This window comes from Ammospiza caudacuta, chromosome Z (genome assembly GCF_027887145.1).
Source record: "Ammospiza caudacuta isolate bAmmCau1 chromosome Z, bAmmCau1.pri, whole genome shotgun sequence".
In the NCBI taxonomy this organism is placed as follows: domain Eukaryota; kingdom Metazoa; phylum Chordata; class Aves; order Passeriformes; family Passerellidae; genus Ammospiza; species Ammospiza caudacuta.
Genome location: NC_080632.1, coordinates 69,507,322 through 69,531,763, shown reverse-complemented (window position 1 = coordinate 69,531,763; position 24,442 = coordinate 69,507,322). Strand labels below are relative to the sequence as shown.

Sequence of the window (24,442 nt, the reverse complement as noted above, 5' to 3'; positions counted from 1 at the left end):
TCTCTTAGGAAACAACTCTGAGTATACTGATTTTGTAGCATTCTTCCATTTATAGCTCGGAGAGTTTTGGCTGAACATTGTGATGCCCAATAAGAATTATGCAATTTTATTTACAGAATAAAAGCTCCTATGAAAATCATAAGAAGGTTTGCTGTACTCATAAATACTGCTTCACAACTTCCTGTGTTTTTAATTGACTTTTGTTTAAACTGATGGAATATGTAAATATACATGAACACTTTTATTGTAAAAAAAAGAATGAACATGTGTATAAAATGCACAGTGTAACGAAGATAATGTTACCTCAAATGAGCTGGCATTCCTATGGCATAGAATGCTTAAGTCCCTGTCAATGACAGATCATCAGCTTGTAAACATCAGGAAGATTATGTAGTCAATTCAGATGAATTACTAAATAAGAATCTCACCATCACTTTTCCCTAAAATCTAGGATATTTAATCTACTTAGCACATGTCAAACAACATTTCATTGTAACTATCACTCCAAAAAATGTTGATGGTTGATTCCTCTGAGCTTGTGCAGACTGCTGACGTGGTGACCCTTTCATGTCGGTCCTACAGAAGGTCACACAAGGCATAACCAAAGGCAGAGAACAGAGGTGACATATTCCCACTCCCATGTGTAAGCAGTGCTAGAACATCTAGGGTAACTAACTCTAGGTGCAAAGTACAGCAGCGAGGGCCATGTTATTTTTTCCTACCCAATAGCGAATTTCCAAAGTTATGATGGTGGAGAATATTGGTGTATTCCAGGCAGAAAACTACTAATTAACTCCTTTATTGTTTCAGCACATCTTTACAATTTGATCAAAATTCTACACAGGAAATTTGTAAAGGACTGGATATGTCATTTCTAGGGTGTATTTATGCTGTCCCAAACCACTTGATGTCAGGTGGTGGTTTTATCTTCCTATACATAACAATACACTGAGCACTGTTGTGCATATTCACTAAGGAGAATGTGTCCTGAATTAAAATGTCATTTATCATATATTAATTCAGATGATTGCCTGAAGATGACTAAGAGGGTTTCAATGACTGCAACAAGAGAGAAGGAACAGAAAGCCTGACTACAAATTACTTCAGAATATTGCTATCTTTATTGTCCCTCACCTTGGTTTAACCCTAAAACACATGTTGGCCTGAATTCAGCTAAGAGAAATGTCATTTTCACTTAGTTCGAAAGGGGATTATCCTGCTCACTGCCCACATCCACGCAGGTGCACAGTCTGGAGATCTTGGTGGATGGCAGGTTATTTAGGTCTCTGCAAGGAAGCAGCACAGTAGACAATCCCCTGTAAATTCTAATTACATGAGCTACAAAGCAGTGGTAATGATGGATGTGGACAGCAGGTTTTCTCAGCATGTGACAGTCTGCTTTTATTAAATAAACAAAACCTGCAGCCTTGTCCACATATTTTATTGCCAGTCTCAGTCTAGTGCCACAGGGCTGTTTCAGGTGGTAAAAATGTGAATTTGGAGTCCTGGTGCAGAATTTCTTATGCAGAAGTGAATTTGCTAGTATACAGAAAATCTCCTCATACAGTATCATGGCACTCACATTCTATTTCTTATAAAGTGTTGCCCTCTTCCCAGTAGGCATTGCCATTTATTTTGGACAAAATAATTGCTGGCAGTATTTTGTCATTACTCATTGCTTTCTACTTGTAAACAAAATACAGGCCAGCTTTCTTTGTGTTAATGAAACCAAATAAGAAAATGGATCTGCACACCAGATCATTACAGCACTGAAAGTTAAAGGCAGAGAAATGTTTTTTATGGACTCTATTCCACACCATCATTTGTCATTGGAAAGCCAGTAATAAAACACTAGAAAGTGCAAATTAGAAAGATCTACTGTAAACCTTACATGAAAAGTGAAGGTTATGGACTTCATATTCATGTTGGCTTCTTTTCCAGAATCAAAAATCATGCATATCCCAGGGAGTATGAATTTTACATGTTCTTAGTGTTTAGAAACACGACTGTCTCAGAAACAGGAATTTGAAGGCTAGCAGGGAGGGTTGTGACAGAATAGGCGTACTTCAGCATCCCAGCCTTCACAACCAGTGATAAAGAACATTATTTATTCCTATGGTGTTTTTTTCCTATGCAGGTTTTAGGCAAATTGAACAACTTGCCAAGGGACTTTTTAGAGAGGAATGGTACTAGTCTATAGCATCTTGCATCTAAGGTGTTCTGGGTCACTAGCATTACGCCTGAAGTAGTGTTAGCAATAATCCAAAACATCAGAGATGAAAAATGCCGCATTCTTAAACCCCTTAAAAGTACAGTGTTGAAGAATAAATACATCCAACCAATACTGCAGCACAAGGAGTAAAAAGGAACAAAAGAAGGACTGCTCCTGTTACCTGTAGTTATTTTTTGTCCTACTGAAGTAGGACAAAACTCATAGTCTGTATGAGTTTCCTCTATGTGCCAGTGTACAGTTAAATACCTTAAGATCAAATGATCAGGGATTCACGGCATAGTTCTGTCCACCAATAGCTAAACAGTGCACACCCGTCACCCTCTAAGAGTATATAAAACTGTGAACGCTAAGATAGTTGTCACTGCTCCTCACTTGTAGCTATTTGTGGTTTTAAGTGAATACAAATGAATACTTTTAAATTAATTTGTTTCATGGACTGTAGTCTCCATTTCTGGGATGCATAATACATCAAATGATTTTCAACAACATCCCTCATTAGCCCTTTTGATGTATTTGAAAATGTTCCCATAAATTTCATTAGACCAAAATTGTTTTTCTTCTATGCATAATTAACTCTTTGACCAGCTATTGTCACTGGTTCTTTGAGATAAAGACAAAAAGAGCTCATTGTGAAAGAAAAATCATTAAACCTAGTTCCTAATTTCCTGCTAATGAATGTATTTCTCATGGATACTTTCAAGGATGGAGAAAATATCACCAGCAGAAAAAGCACATCTGTCCTAAGTAAGAAACGATGGAAGTATTTTTTGAAAAAAATCTTTAAATATTTAGGTAACATAAGCAAGCAGGGAAATGTTCAAATGTTGATTAAATCAATTTGAAACTTTTACTTTGTATCATAATATTCCTTAAAGTGTTCTGACACTTTGAACTTATATCTGGTACTCAGAGTTGAAATGTGTTATGACAGACTGTGCAATTGATTTTGACAGAATTTCTGATTTCACTTGAAATGAAAAGGCAAAGATAACTCTGAAAAAGCAAACTAGTCAAAAGAAGAATTAAGGAGATTAAATAACACAGATAAGAACAAACAGAAAAAGGCAGAGCTGGATAATTACAGTGCTGGAAAAGACTAATTGAAGTGAAATGATGGAAAGGTCATTTGGGCAGTGAGAGCATTTGCAACGTGATTAGGAAATATCACAAGAAGAACTTGGGTATTAGAGGATAAAAGCAGCTTGCCCACCCTCCTTATTTTAGGATCCTGTTTGAAGTCCTATCATGCTCTAGAAGAGGGGTATAACTCAGCACAAATATGTAGACTTGAATGCCTATTATATCACACATTCTGCACACAATGACCCAAAAGAAGACAAACAAATATTCACTATTCTGTTCCATGGGGACCAGAGAAGGAACAAATCTCACTGGGCAAGTTTATCATCCTGCATCGAACAGCAAGGGCAGCAGTCTATTAATCTTGAAAGACCAAACCCTTCCTATGCAACCATAAGGTGTGGAAAATCTTTCAAGTAAAACCGTGATTTCTGTTTTCCTTACAAATTCCATAAAAGACCAGGTGCTAAGGAAGCCTCTTGCATGTTGCACAACCAAGCTGGGTTGCTCCTAGAATAGAAGATCCACGTTTGCTTCCTCAATGCTAGATCCTTTGGCTTGTTATATAATTCCAAACACCTGCCATAAAGGATAGGGACAATTAGGGTGACTCTACGCAGGTAAAGATGTGGGACTGATACTTTATACTCTCAGCACAGCTATCAGACAACCATTATGTTTTTCAGTTCTCTACAGAACCAGTTCTTGTCCAGCAGAAAACACAGTACAAAGTGGGAAAACACAAGTGAACCCTCTTAACCAGGTTTCATCTGTATATGCAAAAATATACATTCATACATAGTACAATTTCACATTCTTAATGGAAAATAAAGCATCTTTAAAGGTCTTTGTTTAAAAATAAACATTATTTATTATGTTTATGATTCTGTGATACTGTGATTTTTTCATTATTATATTACCTTTTTTTTCACTTGAGAATATTCTCATTAGAGATGACATCAATTAAGACCACCACACCAAGTAAATCATCTTACACATACTTTTTTTCCTTGTTTTGATATAGTCTACCTTTTTTTCAGCTATTCTACTTTTTTCTAAATTTCTGCTTTTCCAACTCAAGTTCTCTGATCATAACTTTCCAGACAAAGCGTACTTCTTAAATTATTTGATCAAAGTAAGAATGCTGCCCTGCAAAGTAACAGACAGAGATTGGTAATACTTACTCTGCTGCTGTGTAACTGACAAATTTGCTTTTAATAGCTTTGCAAGTAAAGTTATTTTTATGTTCTGCAGAAAATTAGCTTACCTGAATTGAATTATGTGGCTGCTGCCAGATTAGGTCCTCTTATTGGTAGATAGTCTAGCTGAGATAATTTCTTAAATGCAATACAAAAAGGAACAAGTAACACCTAGTAACAGAAGTAAAATTCATTAAAATATTAATTTTAATACAAAGGTGGAAGGTGTTTTACATATAGGAGAGGTGTTCACCACCTCAGCTTGGTTTCACGTAGTTGCTGGGATAAAGACAAGATGGCAGGGGCCCTGCCATGGCCTGTGTCCCTATCACCCGTACGATAAAGACAAGATGGCAGGGGCCCTGCCATGGCCTGTGTCCGTATCACCCGTACGATAAAGACAAGATGGCAGGGGCCCTGCCATGGCCTGTGTCCGTATCACCCGTGGGATAAAGACAAGATGGCAGGGGCCCTGCCATGGCCTGTGTTTGTATCACCTGTGGGATAAAGACAAGATGGCAGGGGCCCTGCCATGGCCTGTGTCCGTATCACCCATGGGATAAAGACAAAATGGCAGGGGCCCTGCCATGGCCTGTGTTTGTATCACCTGTGGGATAAAGACAAGATGGCAGGGGCCCTGCCATGGCCTGTGTCCGTATCACCCGTGGGATAAAGACAAGATGGCAGGGGCCCTGCCATGGCCTGTGTCCGTATCACCCATGGGATAAAGACAAGATGGCAGCTGCTTCCTGCGGTTGGCTGCACCTGTCCATGACAGGGGAAAGAGCTGCAGGACAAGCCCCTGAGAGCTGGACAGCACGCATTGTGAGGCACTTGGCTTCACATGGGCACAATCCCATGTGGCTGCTTCTGGCACTGCTGCTTTTGACCTCTCTGCCCGGCTCTGCTCAGCTCCCTTTAGCTCAGCAGTTTGAGCTCGGCTCAGCTTGGCTCCTTTTGGCTCTGGTCAGGCTCAGCTGGTCTTGGGCTCGCTGCTTGGCTTCATGCGTCTCTTCCCACACTGGTGCTGATTTTCAGCAGATCTTGGAGCTGCGTTGCCACTTTTTAACACCACATCTTAGAGCCACGTCTTGAAGGGACAGGCAGAGGATGGGCAGCAGCAGAGGAGGATGGGATCTGCAACAATCTTCCTACTGAGGAGAATGGAACAAAATAGCTCCCTTCTCCCCACGGAGGGAGGTGCTCACTTTCCTTCCCCTGGGACAACTCCCCCAGTAATGATGAGAATGGTATAGAATAGCAACCTAGCCACACCCACACAGCACTAAGCTCCACCCCCCACAAACTAGACAAGAAAAACATCAGATTTATTGTGATTTTTCATTTGCAATGAGTCAGCTATGCAGATACAGAGATATAAACAGATATACAGAGATATGATATTGGCTCCCAGGGACAACAGAAATTCTGAAATGCTGAAATTTTGAAGTAGAAAATAATTTTTTATTTGTGTGTTCTGCTGAAATACTTAAAAGCAATCACGAAAATGTCAGACACAGCTAGATAAATCAATTCCATCACCTTATAAAAGCATCAAATTACCTTCTGCAAAGTAAATGTGAGTTACTGCAACTGCAACATGCCCCAGTGATTGACCTACGATGCACCAACCAAGCTCCATGATGCTTCACAATTTAACAGATGTGAAGGGGCCAAAAACTTTCAGGAATGCTCAAATGCTTGTTCTTGAGGCTTTAAAGTATTCCCTAGTGCATAAAATTGTTGGACCGGAAGCGAAAATGTTTATTCAGCTTCATTTTCAGAGTTTGTCTCAGATGTATTCACAGATCTAAAAATTCTGCTCTCTTCATTCCATGTAAGACAATTCTACAGTAACCACAACAATTGTTTAGACACAATTGCTTTGGTTTTGTCTTTTATTTTGCCTTTTAGAGTAAGAAAAGAAGTTAGCCCTGCCTGACAAGTCATTTCAGATCAGTAATGAGTATAAAGAAGGATAAGCTGTAGTTCTAATGCCACACCAAGGAAAACAGATGCTGAAAATTATTAGGTACCTGTTCTTCCTGATTGTGTACAACAAAGTCCTAGGTTAACATGCTGAAAGGTATTCAGGTTGCAGTTATGAAAGAAGCTCACACGAGAATGCACATACCCAGGACTCAAAATGTAAGATGAAGCGCACATTTTGCACCTTGGATTACACAGATTTCACAACTGATCTCAGTCACCTCTAGGCCACTTCCACAGCACTGATCAATTTACTGAGATTTTTGTTTGGTGGGAAAATCCCAGGAGTCATGCCTAATTGGATAATAAGAGATTCAGATGTTCAGATTACAATTTCTCAAAATGAGCAGGGGAGAAAAATTTGTTTGTGGTATGAGATTTAAATGACTAGTGTTGGCTTCATGATGCTCAAAAAAATTATTTCTGCTCTGATAAGGACACATACTTTCCAAAGTATACAATGTAGATATTACATACAAAACCATTTCAATATTAAGAAATATGGAATACTTAAAAAACTTACTTTAGGTGAACTTATGCATAATCAATCTCCAGCTAATAACCAGATAATGGGATTAATAACGGTCTACAAATTCTCCTATTTCTCATCAGAAGTCTTCTTCAAATTGTGAGATTGCAAAAAATTGTTAAATTGCCCAAATCATACCAGTTCTGGTGCTCAAGAGAGACTTAATTTTTCAGATCTCTGAGACTTTTTTTTTGTGTTGAGCTCTCAGTGTGGCTCGCTGTTTGGAAGTTCACACATGCAAATAAAGCGTGTGCAAATAGGAGCCAATCAACAACCAGCCTGGCATTTTTAATGCTCAAATCAAAAATATAATAGTAAAATATTTTTTTGAAGTTTGCATGTGCATGCAGATAATTTCATAACAAACTTGCTGTTTGTATCTGTCATTTAAAAATTAAATGCAAAAGAGTACTGAGAAAATATGACTTTGCACTCACAGCCCTGAAAATCTATCTGTTGATGAACATTACATTTGCAATCTGGATTCTGCTCTGTAGGTGACTTTGCAAGACCTCAAAAATCAGTTTTGTTTGGGCTTGTGCAGAATCCTGTGCACCAGATGGCTTTTTTATTGAACTTGGCTCTCGAGTAGCTGGCCACAAATTAATATGCATTTTATCGATGCTGTAAAATGTGTATTGTGTTAAGTCACTCTAGCTTGCCTTTGATGTTTTTTACTCCTTTTTGATAATCAGAGGTTTCCTCTGTCATTCAATTTAATAAATGCATGTATGGACTTAGAAAAATTTGGCATCAGAAAATATATGGTAAAAGCAACAGAACAAATCAAAGGTATAAACAAATGTATATTTGCTATGAGCTTCTTATCGAAGCTGTTAATGAGAAAAGTGAAATTCAAAATTGTATTAGACAATATTATGTACAAGAAAATTACCTATTATTTGTAAGAGTCTCTGGCCACTCAAAGTATACTGAAACTATAATGAGTATTTTTAAAGTACTTGGTATAAATTAGAGATAGGAAATACAGACAATACTTGAGGGAAAAATCTAGCAATGTAGTTGGAAAATAGAATTGGTCCATCAAGACCATAAAGTCTTTGCTTTCCAGGAATCTACGTAATCACTGAGAACAATTTCCATCTTTTTGTCACCTGTTGCAATTTGTCTTTATCAGAATAGGCACCTACATTTCACATTGCCTAATTTACATTGGGTAGGGATGCAGGCACTAGTATTCACCTATTTAATTATCTATTCCCACATGTGCATTCCATCACAATGAATTTAGGATTGTATTTTTAAGACTCTGCCCACTGCAATTATATCTAGATCAGTTTTACTTTTCACTGCTGCTCTATGTTTTATGTCCACAATGAATACTGGGGATATAGGCTTGGTCCAAAAAATTAGGTTCATTTTATCAAATTAAGTGTCTATTGCTCAGGAATGGGCAAATCTGTGGAATATGGCACTAAATAGATTGGGAACATTTTTCAAAAAGGTAACAGAAATCAGGTTTTTTGTGTCCTTTTCCTTGTACCAACAAGCAACAGTTTTTTAAGGTAAATTACATAAGGCTTAAAGCAAGCTCATTGCATTTTACTGTTAATAATCACCTGTCAAGTCTGCACAGCTATCGATGCAAAGTAAGCATATATATATATATATATTTTGAGTGTGTAACACAGCCTCGGTGTACAAAGTGTACTCCTGTCTTTTCTCCACCCACGCATAAGGGGGAATTAGCAGTGGGAAGCTGCTCCATCCACCTCAGGTGCCCTGCTATTCCCAGAAACATCCTGGCACGACAGATAAAAGCAATGCCAGTGTTAGTTATCTGTGACTAAAGTTATTCTTCCCAAAGAGGCTGTACTGTTTTAGACATATCTACACATCTTACTTTCATATTACCTTTCCTAGAAATTCAATTCACACATCTTATTTTAAATATCCAAAATACCAACAGGATAATCAAGGCCCACAGCAAAATAATGGTTAAAAAAATCACTTTCATAAACCCTTTAAAACAACTCAAATCATAAAGCAGTTGTGTAGCAATTCTTACCGATGGGAAAAAAAAGAGAATTCTTAGAACTTAGAGTTACCAATTATGATTTCATTCTCTGGGGATTACACTGGAACATGCATTCATATTTAATTGCAGTTCCATTACTAAAATAAAAGCAGGCATCCTAGGGATATTTATTTACACTGTTATTTTCAATTTCCCTGCTCTAAACCACAACCCAAGGTGCAAGAAAGACTTCACAGTTTTGTGAATAACCACAGGATTTCCAGAAGGCAACCATGTGTGGGAGTAGGCGCAGAAAACACGAGAGGTGTTGTCTTCTCTGTGACGAGAGAGGAGGAGAAGCACTGTCTTTTCTTATCCCTACAGGCTGTTGGAGGTTTGTTCATCTGACATTTGGTGCTGTCTGAACTACTGACAAGTGGTTCTTGCTCCAGTATCATGTGCTCTGTAGTTTCTTGAGGAAGCAGTTTAGTTATCTCTAAATTCGTTGCAGTCTTGGCACATTCCTAGTGAAGCTGTTTAGGCATGGAGCGCCCAAGGATGAGGGATTACGGCAGGAGTGGGGAGTGGACCTGCTCTGAGAATGTCCACCTTGACCTACAATACATGCTCGCTGCAAAGCAGGGAGAGGCTGAGCTCTCTCAGTTACCGGAGTTTAGGAAGAGAGAGCCTCCCCGTTCCCATAGCTTCCAACTCCCTGACCAGTGTGGGAAGAACAAGCTGATAGATAATGTGGCTGTGGAAGGAAGACAGTCTCCTTGATGAGCAGATCACAGAGCAAAGCAGTGACTAAGAAGTCTGGGGTCCATTCTGTACATTTATTAGCAGGTAGGAGGGCAAGGTGGAGCACCTTTGGATGAAAGCCTCCTTGAACCTGTGCTGTTTGTACTGCACAGTGTGCACTGCTGGCACCTGCTGGCATGGAACCTGTGCACCAGAAGCAGCTCCACATGGCACTGCCCATGGATATGGGACACTGAGGGCAGTCAAAAGCACGTCTCAGGTCTAAGGGCCCAGACCTGTGCCACTGCTGACTTGTCCACTATGGTATCAGCAGAGCTGAGAGAGACAGCATGCATTCTTGTTACTGTTTGAGCATTAACGGAAAGGAATAAAGTTATCATTTGCCTTCACTGGTCTCTGGGGGCAGAATATATGCTCAGAGCTATTTCTCCTTTTATAATTCCAAATTCACAGGTTATGTGATAGCAACAGGGACTGAGTGGATCAGTGGATGTGGTGACTTAGTTGGTAGGAACAGTTCTTTTATTCCTTCCTCCATTCCCAAATGTGCCTTATGTTTGGATTAATGCAGCCACAAGGGATGCAGACCAAAGAAGAGCAGCAGATGGTCTTGTTATTTTATCCAGCATGCAGGTGATCAGCAGCTCTGAAAGATGTAAAGAATGGGGAGAACAGAAAAGCAACAAGGTAAACTCAGGAAACTGCCCAAGGCTCTGTGGCTATGTGAATGGCAATACCAAAGTGGCACCAGTAACTTTTGCCAAGGGCTAGTCATTGTTCTGAGAGTCAGAACAAAATAAAAGTGGAATAAAATAAAAGTGGAATAAAATAAAAGTGGAATAAAATAAAAGTGGAATAAAATAAAATAAAATAAAATAAAATAAAATAAAATAAAATAAAATAAAATAAAATAAAATAAAATAAAGCAATACTCAAATATTTTTAAAGAAGAAGCAGGAAAAAAAAAAAAGAAAAATATGAGAAGCTCTTAGTAGTGAATAAACTAGTAAAGACAGCTACAAAGATGGGTTCTAGCACTGAGAAGGATTTTGGAGATGACAGATAAAGAGAAAGTGGTAGATTTGTCATGTCAAATATCAGAATATTGGGGCTATGGTTAAAATCTTGTTACTCTAGGACTGCTACAAGGGGTTGTTGCAAAGAGAGAGAGTACTTTGGACCTGATAGGCATAAAAGATTTGATAATCAGAAGGCCTTGGCAAGAACAAGCAGAGCTGTGAAGATTACAAGAGGATTGGATCAAACTGGCAACAGGGAAGAAGCTTGAATCAATTTCTGCAAGTAGACGAGACGTTTCAAAATGTATATGTTAGTTTGTGTGATGATTAACTTAATCATTGTGGTAAAAAATTACTAGCTTTCCTAGAATGATATAGAAGCATATGTAGGCCACAGAAAATTTGGATTCTGATCACCAGTCACCTGTCCCTGTCTCTCTCAATCGCCAGTAAGGGGCCTCCTGAAACAAAGCTTCTCGAAGCCTGAAAGGTGGCAGTCAAATCAGATTGCAGTTGAAGGGATACATCAAAGCAAAAACCTTATTAGAGGATATTCAATTAGAGCACAGTTATACAGTTACAGAAATCTCTTCTGATTCTCGGTGCTGTCAGAAATTTTGGGGGAAAAAAAAGGGAATAAATATGGAGACAGCCAAATTGAAAAAAAATAAGGACAGAAACAGCCAAGTGATATTTTATTTGGCTAAGTTCACAGGCAGCTATAACAAGAAAGCTGAACTTGCAGATAAAATAGTTAAAATTAAGAACCGAGGTATTTTTGAATTCCATACCAGATAGCTTTCAATATCCTCAGACAGGGAAACAGCTTCATGAATATGACTCAGTGGAAAAAACCAGCCAGCTATACACAACTAGATTTATAGTTTGTAGAAGCCATGCCATGTAGCTGATAAATTCACTCCTGGTTGAAGAAGCTCAAAATGTGCCAATAGCAAGCAGTAGAAATGCAGACAACGATTTTCCAAGAACAGAAGTTTTGCAGAGGAGAGGAAAAATATGTATTTAAAATAATAATGCTGTCTTAGAAAATCCTGAGTATCCATAAGGAAGCACTAAAGGGTTTTTTAGGTAAAAGGCTGCAATTAACTTTGGGAGATGCAGAGCAGATGGGTACATAAACAAGGCAGGTCCAGGCCTAGTATAATGTCAGATCATGGAATGTTCAGATTGAAATGCAGTAAAGAGAGAAATCTGAGGTCAAACTAGAAGGGAAAACTTGACATAGTACTGAACTCATTAAAATAACTGAGTTTAGAATGGACACAATTGTATCTCAAGACAGTACTCCAGAAATTTAGAAGTCAAAAAATATTGCTTATTCCTTAAAATGCACTAAACTTCACTGGCCTACTATAATGTGTAACATAAGACCATGTGATGAACTCCAAAGACTGAAAAATGAAATATTTACATCCTGTGCCTGAAATTACTATGGTCTATAGAAGAATTTATTTAAGAAAAGACAATCTAACACAAAGATATATATAATATGTTCAAAACAAGAAAGAGTCATAATGTATGTTTATATAGGTTGCTTTCTTTATATTAATAAAGAATGTATTGCTCTGTATTCATACTTTATCACTAATTCCTGAATAGAAAGGAACCAACGTAGAAGCTGATACGAAATTATACTTAAAGGAGCTCAACAGTTTGATGAAAGAACAGAAGAGACAGCGTCATTCAGATTATATATATATATATATATATATATTTACATGCAAGCTCCAAATGATTCTCCAATCAACCTTTTCTTTTCCTGCTCCTCCTTATGCCAGTGCCAGGATGAGGAGGAAATGAAGGAGATCACATGATTCTTCTACAGTCCTCCATTACAAATGGAATTGAAATTGCTTATTGCAATGTAGTGCCACTTGTAGAATCGGGAGGCACTGTTAAATGTCAGCAATATTAATGGAAAAAATGATATAATGCTTGTATCTCCTTGGCATATTGAGAGTATGGAATGCTGTTGGAAGGGGAAATTATTTTAAGCAGAGATAATCTGTGATTAAGTAAAAGTTTAAGAAAGGAAAAAAAATAATTCTCTCTGAATTCATTCAGTAGCAGTCGAAATAAACATAGGTTAAGTATAAAGATCAGTAAATGTTCTGGGTGTTGCAGTAGTTGGTGTACATATTCAGTTCCTCATACATCTTTGTAGAGTCAACAGGAGACACTTGAAAGAAATTGCAGGAATGGAAAATGGTTCACCATTGGTAATGCTCCAACAGAGACATGAAAGCTGGGACTACTGCCAAAAAGATTCACTCTGAAAACTTTTAAATTAATAGTGTAATTTAAACCTGACATTACTGGCACTTAGTACTAATACTGATGATGAAAAACTGGGCCAAAACTCATTTTTTAAAAAAAGAGCTTTACGTTCAGTGGTGCAATCTGAACCATAGATTCACAGAATGGTTGGGCTGGAAAGGACTTTAAGGGTGATCTTGTTCCAATCCCCTGCTATGAGCAGGGAGTTGGAACTTCCCGCTAGACCAGTTTGCGCAGCACTTCCCACTAGACCAGTTTACTCAGAGCCTCTTCCAGTCTGACTTGAATGTTTTCAGGGCTGGGGCATCCATATCTTCTCTGAGCAGCCTCCTCCTGTGAAGAATTTCTTACTAATACCTAATCTAAACCTACTGTCCTTCAGTTCAAAGCCACTACTCCCTTTCTGAGGGTGAAATGCCAGCTAACATCAGAAGGAGGGGCAGATCTTGATGCTTAGGGGCAGCCTCCTATTTCTCAGCTGTGAGAATGTCTTGCTGGATTTCTCACCATTGTGTGTGGACTGGCATGTGGGCTGACTACATGATTTGGAGTGCTGCACATGGCTTATACAGACCAGCGCTGTGACTTGGTTTTCTTTCCTTTATTCCCAGAAGCTGCAGTAGACCTTCCTGTAAATATCATTGGAAGAACTGTGTCAGGGATCAAAAACAACAGTCAAACAAACAGCTACAGAACATGAGAAGAAAGTTAGCAATATGGTTAAAATATTAGACAAATATGTGTATGAAAGGAAGGGAAGTCAATCTCCAGTAAATTGAATCAACTTTTCATAATGTGCAACTTATAATCTTCATGGTACTTTCCCATAAAGGTCCTCCTGCTTCACAAAAGCATTTTGAAGCCTGAACTATCCTAGATTAATGGCTGAATCAATATTGCCATTGTTACACCCCAAAAAATTTGACAGCTGGTTAAAAATACTCAAAACTACATTAAGGCATTTTGCAGAGCTAAGCTGCAATTGGCCTTGTGAGATGCTATGTTTAATCACATTAGAGGAGGCCTATGTGGCAGGAACAAAATTATCTGTATAAAATTGAAGAAGAAATGTACTCATTATTGTGTACTTGTGGGTGAAGATAGGATTTATAATACTGTTTATGGCTAAATTTACCTGAAGATCATATGACACACTTTAAATACTTTCAAAATTTCAAAGTTCTCAGTTATTCTGGCTTCAATATTGTAATGCATTTCTTGTCTCAAGCTGAACTCAGTTAGAAGATTTCAGGTAAAAATAAACCATGGCCAAGAAGAGTTAAACAGTGTATGTTTGTCCTGAAAATGTGAAACTTGCTTACAACAGGTTGGAAGAAGTCATCTGAGATACTGTTCATCATGCTAAGACCTGAATTTCATTAGTGGGATGCCAATGTTCCATTGTTATTGTGGAGAAGAAACAAGCAAAACACAACATTTGAGGCTATACTTAAAAATTATGTTATAGATCTGAAACATGACTCACATGAAAAAAAGGGAACATAAATCCATAATGATTCAGTCTGAAGGAGCATTGAGAAAGAACAAGGCAAATTAATGTGCAAATGGAGCTAAAATGTGGTTCCAGGCTGAAAAGACCACAATCATGCTCAGTCTTTGAGCCTAAGGCCATCTTTAAACAAATATCATCTCCATAAATGTCTGGTACGTATTGCAAAATATCAACATGTTTGCTGTATCTGAATGATGGGAAAAGGAAGGGTGTTTCAAAGAGAGGAGTTAAACAATGAAGTATATTTCTAAATATAGATACGCATATATAATGACCTAAATATCAGAATCAATAAAGTAACTTTGTTTTCAAGAAATAAGCAAAACCAAATCTAACATTTTCATTTGATCTAAAACACTGAAGAAATTTGGGGCTTCGGGTCATAGGCTGCAAAAGTATTAGAGAGTATTTTTAAAAAAATACACAGTGCTTAGCTTTGAGTAGCGCATTTGTTTTATAAATTTAAACTACTAAGAGTAATGACACACACACACACATACACACACACATATATATATAAATGGTCTTCCTTTTTGACATGTATAGTTAATATGTTGGAATAAAGAAGACATTCTTGATCTCCTGGGGTTTCTGTTTGAAATACCAAATAATTCTTTTTGTTGTCACTGTTGTCCTGTTCTATTTTTGCTTTCAAAATATTGATGAAATATGGCACAAAGAAATATTTTCAGATACCCTGGTTTATAAGGCTAATAAATGTTTATCTTTATATTTAAAAGTATTGTTCTCACCTGTACAGGTGTTAAATCCATGTTATTGTTAAGTACTGAGATTTCTGTTTGAATGTAGCTTGAGGTTTTGCTGTGATCTTTCTGCCAAATTCTGTTTCAACTTTAACAAATGAATTTAGCTCAAGTAATTCAATGTGGAGAATGACTCACAGCGCTATAAAACTGCTTATGGTGACCTGATCTGAATTAATTTTAGAATAATCTCACACTGCCTGTTGCAGCATAGCCATTTACCCATTTACTGTCTTGTCAGCCCAGACAGATTTTGCCCCGAGGACAATTAGTGTTTCTGCAACTAAACAGGTGAAGATACTTTGACCCTTTTCTTTGTAAGCAAATCTATTTGCTGGTATAAAAAGGAGGCAGGTTGGACGGATTTGGTAATGATACAATTTTAATGTAAGGAAAGTTTATGCTGGCTTTTGGGGATAAAGAATTAGGAGGCCTGTCAGTATGGTACTTGAAACCACTCAATGCACGGATCATAAAAACACAGCACAAGCCACATGGAGGCTTGTGTACACTACTCCCAGACTACAAGCTTCCATGTGCTTCCAAGATTAGTTGCTGAAGGGAATATGTCTATATAAACCACAAATTTCTGGTCCTTTTTTTTTTTTTTAATAGGAAAATGTGATCACTGGTTAAAATAACTGTAATTTAAATGTATGAGAGTAGTTCAGTATACTTAGTAAAGTATGATCTGCTAAAAAAAACACTGCTGTAGTCTTCCTGTATCTGGTTTTGTGAAACATCATCACTTTAACAGAAGACTTATCTGAAAATCTGCTTATTTTATGTTTTAAGTATAAGGTGGAAATAGAAGGAGTCAAACACAAGGCAGATACATATATTGAAATATATTTCAGCCTTTTTCACTGTCCCCAGTGCAGCTGGCGAACAAAATTATTTTTTTATTCTTTTGATTCCTGTTCATTGAGTAAACTCATTGTTTACAAGAAACTTACAGAGTTTTCATTTTAGCAAATTCCTTGTTTGATTTAAAGATGTCAACTCAGATATTTGGACACATAAACTTGCTCCAGACCTTGATCCATTTGAGCTTTGCTACCTCATGCTTTTGCTTTCAGGTAGTTAGAAGCTGATTATTTGGATTCGCTGTGAAGGATCAAAGTCAGTTACTTATCTGTCATTTTCCATCCTAAAACATTTTGGTTTGTTCTTTTTGCTATGACTATCTATGACTTTTGTTTTGGTTCTAAAATGTCACTTAATTGGCAGGACTCCTCAGAAATAACCACCAGCGGTTCAGAGGTTGTTTAGGCTATTTTCACAAATGCTCTAGATTGAATTCCCAAAGCCCTGATGATTTGGAAGGACCCATTTTATCTCAGTATTTTTAATTTTCCTCATATTCTGTTCAGCAAAAATTACACTGTCAAATGCCTGGTTGCAAACTTTATTGGGGAAGTTAAACAAAGGAGGACAAATCCTCCATTGTGAGAAGTGTCTTTTTAATGAAACCTGAAAGTACACTGCACAAAGGTATGGCTCACTCTACACAAAAAGATTTCTTTTGCTTGTTTGCTTCATGGAACACAAAAGATTTGTTCTGAAATCAGACTGCTGGTATAATTTAATTAAAAAAGAAACATCCAAAAATGCAATGATGGGGCTGCTAGTACAGCATGCTATGATAAGAAAACTTTGTCCTTTATTTTAAAAAGACGAGAACGCCAGAGGAGCTGAGGGTTTGTTCCACCATACCTGGCGGGTCCTGCACTCAGTGCCCGCCGCTGCCCAAGGACAGAGCCAGTGACGAGGCCCGCATTTCCCCAGCGCTTTCTGTACAGGTATGAGGAAATCCCACTGAACCTTCCCTCCACAAAGCTACTGCGGGTCGGGGATGATGCCTGCTGCACAGGGAGCCTCCTCACATTCCCACCTTCACCCGCGGATCTGGATGTTTCCCGGCCGCGTGGGGAGCGCAGCAGCTGGGCGCCCACACCCCGCCACCCGCGGCCTCCCACCCTCCCGAAGGGGAGCCCGTCCCGGCCGCAGGAACAGGTGGGGCGGAGGGCAGGGCACAGCCCGCCTGCCGGGCCCTCACCTCATTGCCGCGCCGTCTGCGTGCGAGCCGCTGCTCCCCCTGCACCTCGCCCAGAACTTTTTTTTGCCAGGCTTCGCGCCGCCCGCCGCCACCGAAGGAGCACCCAGGGTGGTTGTGGGATTAGGTGGCAAACTTTCTGCCCAGATGGGCCAGGGTGGCAGCCTCGTCCTCCCTTTCTGTTCAACATCACGGCTGCAGCACCATCCTCCCCCGGGGGCGCCACGCTGAGCGGGGGGCGGTGCGGCGGAGCCCTGCGCTCGTTCCGGCAGCGGGCGCCGCTCCGTTTCGGTCCGCCCCGCACCGGAGAGAGCGCGGCAGGCTCCGGCGGGCTCTGCTGCTGCTCCTGCTGCTGCTCCTGCCGCTGCCACCACCGCCCCCGTCGCAGGAGGAGAAAGATGGAGCCGGGCAAGGAGCCCCGAGTGACCGCGGGGGAGAAGCCCAGCGAACCAGAGCCGGCAGTTTCCTTCCAGGCCCGGCTGTGGAAGAACCTGCAGCTGGGGGGCAAGGGCCGGAGCGGCGGCGGGCGGGCAGCAGCCGAGCGCCGCACTGCGGAGCCCCTCGCCCCGCCGCCGCCGGCCGGCAGCAAGGGGGACCTCCAGCCCGGCGGCAAGTGGAGCGGCTTCAAGCGACGGCGGCAAGTGCTAGACCGCGTCTTTTCGTCCTCCCAGCCCAACCTATGCTGCTCGGCCGCCGAGCCGCTGGAGCCGGCCGGCGAGTCCGGCTCCGCCCTGCGCCGCCTGCGGGAGCACCTGCTTCCCCAAGGCAAGGGGCCGCCGCCCGGCCGCCGCCCGGAGCCCGCGGCCGGCGCTGAGGGGCCGGCGGGTGGCAGAGAGGGGCGCCGGCCCGGGGCGCACCTGTCCCACCAGAAGAGCTCCTCGCTGCCCAGTACCGCCTGCCTGGAGCAGCTGCTGCAGGGATCGCCCGCCGCCGGCAGGATCCAGGACCAGCGGACGGAGGACGGCGACAGCAGCGCGGTGAGTGCCGGCCCGCGTCGCCTCTCTGCGTACGGGGCCGGGTCGGCAGGTTGAGCGGGAGGGGTGGTAATCCTTGGGGAGGGGAGAGGAGGTGGGAAGGGAACTGAGGTAAGGAGAGGTGGGAGGGCGGCCGCTGGGGAAGGGAGCTGAGGTGAGGCGAAGGACAGCCGCGGCTGAGTCCCAGCCCTCCTCCCGCTCGCCCGCTGTTGAAGAGAGCCCTTCGGGAAGCGGCTCCGGTCCCGCCCGCATCCCGCGTCGGAGCCCTGCATTCACTCCCCCAGCACGCCGTGACAGGCGCTGTCGCGGGCACCGAGCGGGGAGCACCGCTGCCAGCCGTGCTCCTGCTCGGCTGCAGGAGCGACCTCCCTCAGACCTTCATTGCATAAACCATGCAGAGGAAGGGTGTCTCGGGGGCTGGAATTAGGCTTCCTTCGCTCTCACGCCTCGCAGGTCTGTGAGGGCCGCCTCTGCAGGTGTCTGCTCTTAACACACGCGGCATGGCTTTTCCTCCGGTGATCTCGGCTTTTTTGCTTGTTTGGTTATCCATATTTGAATTACTATGTCTTTTGATTTCTGCAAGACACACAAATGACTACCACTAGCACACATTTAATAGATTGTAGGTAATTATTTGGCTGGGTACTGTCTCATGCAGCTGTCAGTTCAGTCTGGGAGACTCGTGCTGGTTGTTGGGAGAAGGCAGTAAACAAAGCCATAACTCTTCCAACTGTCAGTTTTTAAATTGTGCGGTGAAGCTACTGTTCATAGGGACTGCTGAATCTTGGAATAAATTTACTGTGAGAAAAGTGCAAAACATAAGAGTATTTTTGGATCTTGTGTAATTCTAAGCAGTCATCCACCTTTCTTAGGAATAACTGACTAATGTATATTATTATGAATTGTCTTAGGTCATAATCAGGGAGAAATGAGTAGCTGAACTAAAAGATGTGCTCTGTGTGTTGTCAAAAATAAGCTGTATAAATGCATTTGGCTGCTGCCAGAGCGGTACCTATACTAATGAAGGATGACAGTACTTCTGCAGCGATTTGCAAGTGTACCTTGAGGTCAGTGGTAACGTCCCTCTGCAGAATTCAAAGGAGTTCGTCTTCACAAATATGGGACTGACCTAGAGGTGACTATGTCACGGAGTTGCTTTGGTTGTAATTACTGGCCTAATTGGAAACTACCGGGGTTATCTCTTGTATAATGCTTATAAAGGGTTTAGATCATTGCTTATTGAGGCGGGATTATTGTGACAGGTGTCTCTAAAGTGGGCATGCAGTAGTGTCCCTTCCTCCCCAAACCACTGGTTTACAAGAATGTATTGCATATTTTAAGTATTTCGGTACTATTTTTTGAGACAGCAGGACATTATTCTGCTTTAAAGACTGCTGCATCTAGCAATATGAAAATGAGTGACTTTCTTCAGTGTTGTTCTGCTGTTGTGTTTAGTAAAGAATTGTAAATATTTGTTTATAAAACATGTCAAATGGTTTTTAGTTGTGAGGGCATTACTCTTGTTTAGAACAAGGTACAGTCATAGCATTTGGAAAGAATACTGCCAAATCAAATCAATTTAGGCTTTCTAACACTTGTTTTTAATTAGCAGGATTATGACCGATGTCCAAGTTTTTTTCTAGTATTGATTTGGGCTGTGCCTGGATACCAGACATGCTGGTTTCGATAATAAAAAAGCTTGCTTGTGTGTTGATGAAGTTTGCAGAGCTGCTGATTGTGTTTGTTTCAGAGCGATGATCCGAAACAGAATAGCTTTTCTGCTATTTCATAATAAGCACATTCACTGCTTTTCTCAAGTCTAAAGTATAATGTCACTTGGGTTATTAAATCTAGTTTAATTCACCAGCTTCATTGAGTTATAGGATGTTTGGGGAAGACTCCAACTATAAGGCATTGTTGTTTGTCTTCAAGTATGTCTGGTACTCTTCAGTGTTAGTTATTTGCACAGTGTTAGTAGAGCAAGGACCTTCCACTGTGGGCGGCTGGAGTTTCCATTTCAGTGTACCTCAGGAGTCAAGTCTTGCATGCTTACAGGCTGTACCCCAGGGCAAGTCCCTGCCCAATCTCAGTCATGGCCTTTACACCCTTCTGAGGTTTTGGGTTTACACATCTGGTAGCATGACTTTGGAATAACTTTCATTTTTCAAACCCAAGTTTTACTTACACCACATGCTGATTTTAACAACTGCAGGGAACCAACCTCCAAGCAAGCTATTCCCTTTCCCCCTGTGCCCTCTGACAGTGGAGGGACAGTAAGAGATTACGACTTAAAATAGCAATTTACTGAAATCACAATAACCAGCAATATCAGTAGTGAGAAAAGTATATAAAAAGACGGTGTCCCACCCACAAAAGGGTGTTTATGATTGGGAACAAAAGAAAAACTGCTTCCCAAAGACAGTGCCTGGTATGTACTCAGACAAAGGCAATATGGCCATGAGAGCTCTGGTGGCTTAATGCTCTCATCCCCCAGCCCAGTCTAAGTAGGACAAGCAAACCCCTCTGAATCTTGCGCCATGCTGCCACCTCAGACCGCTCCAACATGTTCTGCACTCACTGGGGCTCTTCTGGGCTTGGGCTCTGAATGGCTCAGCTGAGCTTGTGCCCCTTCTCTCTCTCTTTTCTAATATTCCCTGGAGCAGTTGTCTTGGAGTCGGCATTGCTGTCCTTCAGCACCACATCTTAAAGCTGCAGCTCAGGGGAACGGGAAAGGGACTGACAGTGGAGAGAGTCCACCTGGCTTACCCCCATCCCTTCTCCCTGGAGAGAGCCAGGCAAGACGGTGCACTTCCCCTGCTGCTCCTTGGCTTTTCCTGCTGGGACCACAGAGATGATGTGCATGGTATGGAGTAAACAGCATTAAAAGCTCCATTCCATTTTTTCTGTAACCAGGACACAGCAGCACAGACTTACAGCAGTGTCTGGGTTTTCATTGTCTTTCAGTGCCGCCCTACATGCCCAAAGATTAAAAAAAATATATCAGAATCATTAAAATGAGATTAAATTGCCTAAAAGTAAGTCAACATAAAATTGCAACTTCTTTTAAAACATATGTAAAATTTTATTGAAATAGAGAGCAAGCAGATGCTACTGCCTCATTTGGATCAAGACTGTTGAATTCTTTAGCAAATCTGCACGCTAAAAGATTGACTACATTTCTTAAGGGAGATGGTGGAGAGAAATAAAATCCCGCAATAAGTCAATTTTTTTGTGCTTCTAAGCTGAAATAAGACAGTTGTCAGTTGTCATCAGTGAGAGGGAGCATGAGTTAGTGGGTGGGAAGACTTACAATGTAAAATGTTATCATGAAATGTACATATATTTAGCATAATCAAGCAATTTGAATTTTATTTGAACTCATTAAAGTGTGATATAACACTATTGCATTGTGCATGGACAGTCTAGCAGAGATCTAGTTTTTTCTGTATTGAATAAAGCTTCTGTTGCATTGAATAGGATTAGTATCTTGGTTTGAGCAGAATGGCACAAATAGAAGCGTAGTCTTATGCAAACAATACCTATTATATTTGAGTGCTAAATACTAACCTAGTTCTTTGGTGAAGACTGAATATTCTTGGAGCTGTCTGTGAATATTTCTGGAAAGGGCATTTTAAGTGTTTATTGACAGGAAACTTAGGTTTCTTTTAAACAGTAACTGAAATGTAAATGTGTGTTTTTAGGACAAAGAAATGAACACATGTGCAATTATACATAATCCTTCTTCCAGTTTCCAAAGACTATGAGGCAGGTTTCCTTGGCCAAACTTTTCATAACTTTCCACATGGCAGCCAGTCACTGTCATGTTGCTGAGAGCCACGTGTGTGCTGCATCCTTGAAGGACTTAGATGATGGTGACGGAAGCTCCTGGGGTGTCCCCTGGATCGGAGATGACAACAACACTCCAGGAGCAATGCTTCACAGTGCTTCCAGTGTCTGAGTGTGCTGCCATGGCCCAAGGCATCGAGGCAAGGGTTTTTCTACTTGTCCCTTTTAATTTTCCTTTCCATGCCAGGTGGAGCGTGAATTTATCTGACAGTGCCTGTGCCAGCATGGCCTTTTTCTTTAATGTGAGACATAGCTTTGCATGAAAAGTTTTATATCACTTGTATTTTGTCACAGTAATTTAGTAAAAACCAGGAGGGTGAAAATATCCCTCTGTCTTAAGATTTGCAGTAATAGAGACCCTACAGGTGTTTCACTATCTTAAACAAAGAACATGGATCTGGTCATGTCATATTGAATCAAAAGTGAACATGAAGAGAGAGGGCTTAGGGAGAGGGTTCTTGGTTGAAGGGATGTCCAGACTGCAGTCTGACTGTCACAGTGAGAGCTCTTGCAGGCACTTCTCTCCTGTGTGTTTTCTTCAAAAATAACAATGAATCTGATAACAACAAATTTTGTAATTTCATGACTTCTTAAAATGTGTCCAGGTTGATCTATTACACCGAAAGAGTGGACAGGTTCTTAACACCTTCCATCAATGTTTCCAGTTCTGTGAGTGGCTATGTGAATAACTTAGAGGTGTGGAAGAACACTGGGGTTATTGCAGAGGGAAGATGGGAGCTGGCTAGCTCTGCTGCTCAACGTGCAATTTCTTAGCCATAAGAAAGCAAGTTTCATTAATTTTGTGACACATGAAGCTATTTGTTTCATTAATAAGCAGGGATTGGGAAACAGTGATCTAGAATATATTATACAGAGTGATGAGAGATGAGATGAAGTGAAAAACTGGAGCTGCATCCAGATACAGGGTCTTTATCTTACAAATAAAGATAACTATTAGTCAATAAAGTTGATGTAGGAGGGTGAACTGTGTGGCACAGGAGGAGGACCTGCAGAAAAAAGGGGAGTTTAGTGAGCTAGGTTGTATAAGGAGACATTGTACTTTCAGGGCAAAGAGCATTGTCTTGTACTGGGACGCTGGAAAAGAGAAAGGAAATCTTAGTTAGTAGAAAGGAGTAAGTACAGGTTGAGCTGGGAAGAAGCCTGAAGAGAAGAGAGGGAAATTTGAATTTAGTGTGGAGTGGGATGCAGAGCCAATGAAGACCAGACTGGCATACCATGCATGTTTCTCTGTCTATACCAGAATGAATCTGTACTTGGTTTAGAGCTGTGTGAGTCAGTGAAGTTACACAAGGGAAAAATTTTGTTTGTTTGTTATAATTGGCATATGTAATTGATCCAGTCAAAGAAGGAAAAAAACAAGAAAAGACAAAAGCCTGAAATGTCAATGAAAAGCTACACAGATAATGTCACCCAAGGGGATCTTAATTGCTACTTTAATTTCACTGAGAACGATGAAGGTGGTGAGAAAATTTGAAAACTGCTGGCTGTCAAGGATTAATTACCTTTTCCTGACACAATGCTGGTACCAAATAGAGTTGGAGAGAGCTATTTTGCACAGGTATTTGGAACATGATTTGAGAGCAACATATTTCTGAAAATGGAGAGCAATATTTTAGAAAGCAGAAGAACACTTGCTTTTAGTGATGTGGCCAGTGACACACAGGGCATGAGTAGATGAAACAATGTTTAGGCTGGGTGCAAAGACCGTGGAGCTGGTTAAATTACACAGAAATAACAACCAAGAGTAAAAAGCTGTTGCTGAAGTTTGTTTCTTGTAAGGCAGCTGTTGCAACTTGATCAAAGCAATTTGTTTCTTCAAGAGTTTAATTAGACATCTGATTTTGTTAAAGGATGTTCTCATTGCCCAATTTTTCATTATATTAATCTCTAATAAAAGGTTAATCTTTTAGCAGTTTGAGATGTACTAATCTGTTTCTTGTGCTCTGTCAGCATCTGACCAGACTGTCAGTTTATGGTATTTTAATACCGTGTATATATATAACTGGAAGAGAAATCAAGATATGGCACAATAGAGTTGTATTTAATTATATCGTGAAAGACATCTGCTTAATTACATAAAGATCTGCAGAATTTTCAGAGAGACCTACATGATTTTTCAGTATTGGCCAGTTTGCATTTATCCTCATGTATAATATTTAGATATTTCAAAGTGAACTAATA

The 24,442-nt window shown here is 40.6% G+C and overlaps 1 protein-coding gene across 1 annotated transcript in view; it reads left to right on the top strand.

The window, feature by feature from the left end:
- Positions 1–17,803: 17,803 nt before the first annotated feature.
- MCTP1 (multiple C2 and transmembrane domain containing 1) overlaps positions 17,804–24,442 on the top strand; it is a 215,830-nt gene continuing 209,191 nt past the window's right edge. The window contains exon 1 of the mRNA XM_058823353.1: positions 17,804–18,397. Within this exon, the coding sequence (XP_058679336.1) occupies positions 17,819–18,397 (579 nt within the window). The 5' untranslated portion in view covers positions 17,804–17,818. The remainder of the gene's footprint in view (positions 18,398–24,442) is intronic.